The sequence below is a fragment of the Peromyscus leucopus genome, chromosome 13 (genome assembly GCF_004664715.2).
Source record: "Peromyscus leucopus breed LL Stock chromosome 13, UCI_PerLeu_2.1, whole genome shotgun sequence".
NCBI lineage: Eukaryota > Metazoa > Chordata > Mammalia > Rodentia > Cricetidae > Peromyscus > Peromyscus leucopus.
In genome coordinates this window covers 3,278,960-3,286,528 of record NC_051074.1, presented here as the reverse complement: position 1 = coordinate 3,286,528, position 7,569 = coordinate 3,278,960, and the positions used below count along the sequence as shown (strand labels likewise).

The following is a 7,569-nucleotide window of genomic DNA, read 5'->3' as shown; positions in this document are numbered from 1 at the left end:
GGGCGAGGGGGTCAGCGTTTCCACCCTGGCTAGCACGTGTCAGGCGTTAATGAAGAGTTTGGAAGCAGGGCGATCTACTTGGATTTCGGGTTGCACCAACTTTCTACCTGCATAATTTTGCATAAGGGACGTTTCTTCTAAGCCTTTGCACCTGCAAGAGGAGTACAGCCGCATACCAAGAACAGTGCAGGCAGTGAGGACCCAGCCAGCACACAGCGCCCTGGACGCCTAGAAGTCTGAGTACTAGAGCGAGTGCGTTCTACAAATGGAGTTCCCTTGTGCGCGCCGCTTTGTGGCTCTGAGCGCAGCCGGTCCAGCCGCGGGATCCTTTGGAGGTGGGACGTGGGTGGGGGCAGAAGGGAGAGCCCCCGCAGCCCCCTCCCGGCCGTCGATTCGGCTGCGTGTGCTGTGCCATTGGCCCTGGCTGTCCGGTGGGCGGGAAGATGACATCAGCGGCAGGTTGGATTATAAAGGCACCAGCCGAGCCACGGACTCAGAGCGCACCCAGCCGGCGCCGAGCAGCAGTGGGACCTGCGCTCGCCTAGCCAGCCTACCCCGCATCCGCCTGTCGGACTGCTCACCGGCCGTCCGGGCTGCAGACCGTCTGCACCCCTCGGCCCCATCGGCACCATGCACCTCTCCCAGCTGATCGCCTGTGCCCTGCTGCTCACGCTACTCTCACTCCGGTCCTCCGAAGCCAAGCCAGGGACGCCACCGAAGGTGGGTGCTGTTGCGGGGACCCTGGGGTTGTGAGGGACGTGGGAGGATGCGACGCGCAGGAGGCAGCAGAGAGCCCGGAAAGGCAGATCTCTCAGACTTGTGCACTCAAAGCTAGGACTTCTCTGATTCATTCCTCAGCTTCGGGAGAATGTCATGCACATCTCCGGTGCCCCAATGTGCCCCGCGGGACCAGCGGCATGGGAAGGGCAAGGGGCTCCCCGAAGGAGCAGGAGCAAGGGCTGCGTGGCAGGTGGATGCCGGACTCAGCTGTCCCACATCGGTGGAGGCGCGCTCACGGCTGGGGGGGGCCACGCCACTCTGGGGCCCGCAAAAAGTCACCTGCGCTACATCCGTGCACTCTTTCACCTGCCCACTCTTTTCTCCGACAGGTCCCGAGAACCCCTCCAGGGGAGGAGCTGGCGGAGCCCCAGGCAGCTGGTGGCAATCAGAAAAAGGGTGAGAAGACCCCAGGCGGCGGGGGCGCCAATCTCAAAGGAGACCGATCGCGACTGCTCCGGGACCTGCGCGTGGACACCAAGTCCCGGGCTGCTTGGGCCCGCCTTCTGCACGAGCACCCCAACGCGCGCAAATACAAAGGCGGCAACAAGAAGGGCTTGTCCAAAGGCTGCTTTGGCCTCAAGCTGGACCGGATCGGCTCCATGAGCGGTCTGGGATGTTAGTGCAGCGACCCCTGGCGGCGGTGAGTAACACCAAGGGACGCTCCCAGCTCGCCTAGCTCTGCACCGGGGAGAACCGAGCCCTATCAGGCTGTTCGGTTTCCTCCGGGTCCTTGTGCTCTGTGACCTTCCCCCAACCTATCCTGGCTTGGGATCAAGTGTAAGCTAGGCATTGCCTGCTGCCTTACTTACCCCATCTTAGATTAAGAAAATGAAGTGCTCAGAGACCATGGGCAAGGTCAGAGACTGGGTTCGGCCTTGGAGGACCCCATCTGGCTTCCTCTAGAAAAGCAGAAACAGGCTTATCGTAGGCCCAGTCCCCAACCCCACTCTGGACCACGGGCCAGCTAGCAAGGTTAGCCCCGACTCAGACAACTGAGAAATTATTAGAGAGATCCTGGAAAAAGCGAGAGAAAGGTGTTCCACCAACCCAGAGTAAGTTTATCTGCCAGCTCGACCCGCAGCCAGGCCGTCAAGTGCCAGGACGCCTTTCTGAGCCTGAAGTGAGGAGGCAGGCATGCAGCTATGCCCGCTCCTCACGGTGGAGAGAAGAGCCTTTGTGGGCAGCAGCAGGACACCGTTCTGCCCGGGGCATTCTGAATCTTACCCTGCTCTAAACCCGACTGTGGGCAAACTGGTCTATCCAGGGTCCTGATACTGCAGCCCTGGGGCTTTCGCGATGAACCTTGGGGCTTGTGACCCTGTTTCAAAAAGAGGCAAAGGAACAAGCTAAATCTTACTTCTTGCTCTAACCTCAAACTCGGTGTTCCCTAAATGAGTTCTTCATCACCGCTGGCCCCCGCCGACACGGTGCTCTGAACTGTCTCTGGCCTTCTCACCCTTCACTCAGATCGGAAACTTTTATCTCACCAACCCCCGCCTGCCCGTGACTTACTACAAAGATCTCCTGAATTTTTTCCTTCTCTCCACCCCTGGTGGTGTGAAAGGGCAGAGCCTCACTTAGATAACCGCTTGGTAGGCAGGCCCCTACTGCTTTCTAGATTTGGCTCTGGCTCACCAGCTGCCATTGCTGGTCTCGCCCAGGGGTGAGGAGGCCACTGTCCTCAACCCAGAGGCCAGTGGCCGGTCTTTTCCCCGTAGTGACTAGGAACACCTCCTCAGCATGTCACAGGAGCCTTTTTCCAGCATGAGAGACCTTCATAGAAGGTACAGCGCTTTATGAACTGGTCTGTGTCCCGTATTAATTTGTGAATAACTTAAGGGACAGGCCCTTGGGAACACACATCATACCCAGAAAGGATCTTGAAATATTGGCCAATGACCAGAGAAACACATGCCCTAGTTCAGAGCTCCACCAAGTGCCCCTGGCTCTAGACCTCAGCTGGCTCTCTGCTCTCTGCACCCAGGGTCGTGCTTGGCCCCAGTTCTGCGGGGAGTTGGGAACTCTGCTCTCCTTTACTCAGGGACAGAAGTGATTCTGGCACTTATGGGCAAGCCTTGGAGCTGCCATTGGGATGCCTCTTGCCCTTCTCTGTATGAATACCTAAGAGATAGAGTCTGAGGACTTGGATTTTCAGTTTGGGATTTAAGTGCCAAGAATGGACTTTAGAGTTAGTTAGCCTCTGGGTGAGAGCCTGGGATGTTCTTCCCTGAAGGTGCCTTGGGTTTAGTCTTGGGCATCTGTGGGCACAGGGTGGTGAGAAATGCTGAAGGAAAATTGAGACAATTAAGGCTTCTGCACCCTATAACCAGGGGAGGTCAGCAGCCTCGGACAAGTTCTCTTGGCCTTCTCTATCCCATCCCCAGTGAGAGGGCAGAGAGATCACCCTTCTGAACCCTGCAGTCTCCTGGTGGAACTGAGCAGTGGAGGGCGCCTAGGTTCAAGGTTGACTTTGACTCCAAGCACCATCATAATGACTGTCGCTGGTGGTTATAGGTTTTGATTATACTACTGACGAGACTCGGGTGTGGCCAAGACCTCTACGGACACTTTGCCCCGGGCCCCAGGAGCATCACACTTGAAACAAACAGAGAAGCCAGTTAGAGAGAGTTTCCCAGACCATTACAGCCAGGCTCCTTCGTGAGTGGTGTCCTTCAGGAGGGCCCTGAATGTCTGCCTTTTCTCAGAACATGGGGTACTTGCATAACCGCTAGTGGAGCCTGAGGACAGTGCTCATCACCTTGGTCTCACCCTTCAAACCCGCCAGCCCAGCATGGCTGTTCATTGGCCTGGGCTGCTTAGACACCAGCTCACCTGCTGTTGTCGAAGGGGACCTCGAGGCAACCAGTTTCCAAGACAAAACCAGCTAGGAAAGGAAGTGCTCTTTGCACAGCTTAGTAGCTGTGACCCAGACACTGCAGATGCTTAATATGTAGCCCTTTGTAGAATCCCAGCGCCAGCTCTAAGAGGTGGCTATTATCCATTTTATGGGTGAGCTCAAAGCTACTCAGGGCCATCAGGAAGTCAAATCCAAGCAAGGATTTGAGCCCAGAATAGGACAACCATCACCCTCCTTGAGATATTCTTTCCTCTGCCCTTACATGGCCAAGCAGACACAAAGCCAGATGAAAGCAACTGCCTGAGGCTTTATGTTATAGCAAAAATGAGCTGGAAAAGGGCCCCACGATTCTCAGTGTGTCTCACCCATTGCCGAGAGCAAAGCCTATGGTTAGAGCTTGGGGTGACTGGTGGGCGGGGGCGGGGTGGGGGTGAGTCTGGAAGACATCATGGTTGCACCTGTGCTGAGCCAGCCAGTGCCAATCAAGGATTTGTAGATCAAAAGCACAGGTGCTTTGCTTCATGCCACTGTAAGAAATGGGGGAGGGTTCTAGAACTATCCTGTAGGACCTTTTCAGTTAAGAGGCCAGAACTGAGTGTCCTGTATCCACTTTGTGTTTCAGGATTGGGAACTGCTCTGTGCGCTGAGGTCATCCTTGGTCATCCGCCTCCAGCATCTGGAAACACCTCCAACGCAATGTGGCTTTTACATTTCTTTTTATTTTTTCCTCCTGGTACTGGCAATACACAACACCAGCTGTTTTATTATTATTTGGGGAGGGGAGGGCATGATTTTATTGTTTGGGGTTTTTTTTTTTGAAAATGAAAAATAAAAAGTTATATATTATATATATATTATATACATGAAACACACGCTCCTACACCGACTTGATGACAAGGGACAGTTTTTAAAGTGACTGACAAAACCAGCTGTAAAACATTGCTGTTGTAAATTCACGTCATGCATAAATGTATTTATGTTGTAAAGCTATTTATATTGTTTATAAAGAGATATTTATAAAATGTTATTTATGTAACTAAATGAAAGAAGGCAACCATTGTAATGTTTTGTCCTAACTAGTTGAAAAAATGTAAAAAAAAAAAAAAAAGCCATTCCATGAACATCTTGAAAACTGTCTTTATTTATTCACTGCTTTTCATTTCAAAATTAGGCTGAGCAGAGGGAGAAAGTGAAGTCAGGGCGTTTGCCTCCAAATAGAGCTGCCAGTCAGGTCCCCAACTCCGGGTTGCTGTGTCGGAATCCCTCAGTGAAGCTGGTAAAATGTGGATTTATTCCTCTAGCTACCCTCTGTCTGCTGAAGCTGCTTTCTCAGGACTGGGCTGGCCATGTGGGCCCCGCAGACTAACTGCCAGCTCTGCCCCTGCGACTGGGAAGCTGATGTCAGGAGTGTAGCTGAGGTTGGTTCAACCGCTTTAGGGTCCCCAGTTCCATCCCACCTTCTCTCTGCTGTGAGAAGAAACTGCACCAAATTTGCCCTCTCTCGGGGGTGAGGTTTCTGTGTGCCTCATGGCATTTTCAAGTTGCCATCTACAAGCTCTTCTGTAGATGTGGTTCCAAAGCCTCGGGTGGGCAGCTCCCCAGAACCCCATAAGGACTGTGGTGGCCAGCTGGTACCTTAGGCCACACACCTCTGAGAATGAGCAGGAATGGCCAGATTTCACATGTGCTCCGTGGGGTGTGCTTGGTGAGGAGCCTGCGAACAATCACAGCTCCTAAGCTTTGAGTGTGAAATTATGAATAATGACTTGGAATTTATGAATATAATTTAGATTAGAATCTCTTTTCCTGAAATCAGCAGGAAACCTTTAAATAATTCAGTGGCAATCTCACCACATTCTCCGTTCAAAGACGCGGCTGTGCCGACTTCCCTCATGTCTGACCCATTAGAGGAAAGCAGGGCCATACGAGCCTCTCCAAGCTGAGTGTGGTGGGTGGCACACTCCTGTGTGCCCAGTGCGGCCTGCTGTACAGAATAAGCTCCAGGCCAGCCAGGCCTGCAGAACAAGACCTAGGGAGAAAGAATAAAAAATAAAAACCTCTTGGTGACATCATGATACCAGGTGGATTGGGAACGTGTGTGGCCCTCAGCAGGTTTAGCCAAAGAGTTCCAGGAGACAACTGTCACTGGGGGGAGTACCTGGTAACACCTGGTCTTTCTGCGGCCACCCAGGTCTGTGACCTTCACTCTAGGTGGCCCTCCAGCAGCAGGTTCTCACGGATCTGGGTGGCCAACACAGTAAGATGCAGCCCAGCTGGAGAAGGCTGGAGCCCTTCCCATCCTCTCAATTTCCAGGACCCTAGGGGACATTCCCAATCCCTCCCTGGAGGCCAACTGACCATCATGGGTGGGGCTGCCTTCCTGTCGCTGCCTCCTCCCACGTCCGTGGTGAGACCCAGTATGGATGTCAGTCAGGGTGAGGGCTGCAGCATCCAGGCCGCTCCAGTGCCTCAGCTTGCCATGCAGGTGGGCACCTCTTCCTAGAGGAAGCAGAGGGGTATGCCAGAGCCTCGGAGGTGACAAGAGCTAGCTAGGCAGGTGGCCATACTTTGGCTTCTGTGGTGATGGTGCAGGTGCTTCTTCTCCAAACCCAGACGGAAGGGGCCAGGAATTCTGCGATCCAGGGAATTACCACTGGAGACGAAAGGGACTTTCCAACGAAAATCCCTGGGGACAGCCGGTAACTGAGGACTGACCAGCACGCGTGAGTCATTGCTACCAATACTGTCCTCATTCCGTGTGTCACCCCCCAGACAATAGGCACGGCCCACAGTTGGCAATGCCAACCCTCATCAGCGAGGCCAGACCCTCAACCTGCTGCCATGGGTCCTAGATGCCACTAGACAACCGCAATCCCATGACGGTTGGTATCAACAGGATCTGTTATAGAACTGCCTAGGAAATCAACCTCTGTGAGTCTCTAGACCAGGTAAGTGAGGTGGGATAACCCACAGGCTGGGGTTCCAGACGGAATCAAACCGGAAAGGGAGCTGGAAAGGTGGCTCGTTGGGTATGAGTGTGTATTATTCCCACAGAGTTTGATTCTCAGCACCTACCTCAGGTGGCTTACTTCCTGTGACTCCAGCTCCAGGGGATCCAACACCCCTCTGCCTCCTCAGGCACTCACACATGGTAACGGGGAAAGTGAGCTGAGCACCCACATTCATCTCCCTTGGCTTCCTGACTGCTCCCTAAGGCCATCCCGTCGTCCCCTCCACAAGGGACTGCACCTCCATTCTGTACGGCAAAATTAAATCCTTCTCTCTCCTCAAGGTCCTTTTGTCTGGCATTTTATCAGAGCAAGGAGGGAGGAAATTCGAGTCCTGAGTCTGCCCCCTTTGTAGCAACAGAGACGTGCCATTCCAGCCTGGGAATTCTGGGAGAAACCGAGACAGGTTGAGAAGTGTTTGCTAAGTAACTGAAGACGTTGGGAAGGCACAGGTATTCCCTGGTGGGCTAGCCCAAGCGCTCGAAGCTTCCCATTTAGGTCTTGCCTCCTTCCTGGCTCCCAGCATTCCACCTCATATTGCCTGGAGACCTGCAGCTTCTCTTCCACACGGGAGACAGTAACTGCCAGTATCTGAGAACATGGCCTCAGTCATGGGGCCGGCTGGAGTCCTGGTCCTCTGGGACAAGGAGGGACCTTTGGCGGTGTGAGACACCCCTGTGCAGGGCCAGTTGGGTAGGGTGGCCCCAAGTACAGCAGAGAAACAGGAAGTTCCGGTTCTAAAAGGCCTCAGGCCTCCTGGTGTGCCAGAGGACACCTTCTGTAGAGGCTCTCGGGATGAGAACGCACAGGGCGAGCGAGGTATGGTGTTCATTCACACATGCCACAGACAGTCACAGAATAGACTTTCAAATCGGTCTGCAGGGCTGGGGGAAGGCCTCCCCCAGAAAGGGCACAGGGCCGGGG

The 7,569-nt window shown here is 54.0% G+C and overlaps 1 protein-coding gene across 1 annotated transcript; it reads left to right on the top strand.

The window, feature by feature from the left end:
- Window positions 1-484: 484 nt before the first annotated feature.
- On the top strand, window positions 485-4,769 carry Nppc (natriuretic peptide C). Its single transcript, XM_028876161.1, has 3 exons — window positions 485-720; window positions 1,110-1,420; window positions 4,260-4,769. Exons 1-2 carry the CDS (start codon window positions 631-633, stop codon window positions 1,398-1,400), a joined length of 381 nt encoding a protein of 126 aa, XP_028731994.1. The 5' UTR covers window positions 485-630; the 3' UTR covers window positions 1,401-1,420; window positions 4,260-4,769.
- Window positions 4,770-7,569: the final 2,800 nt, after the last annotated feature.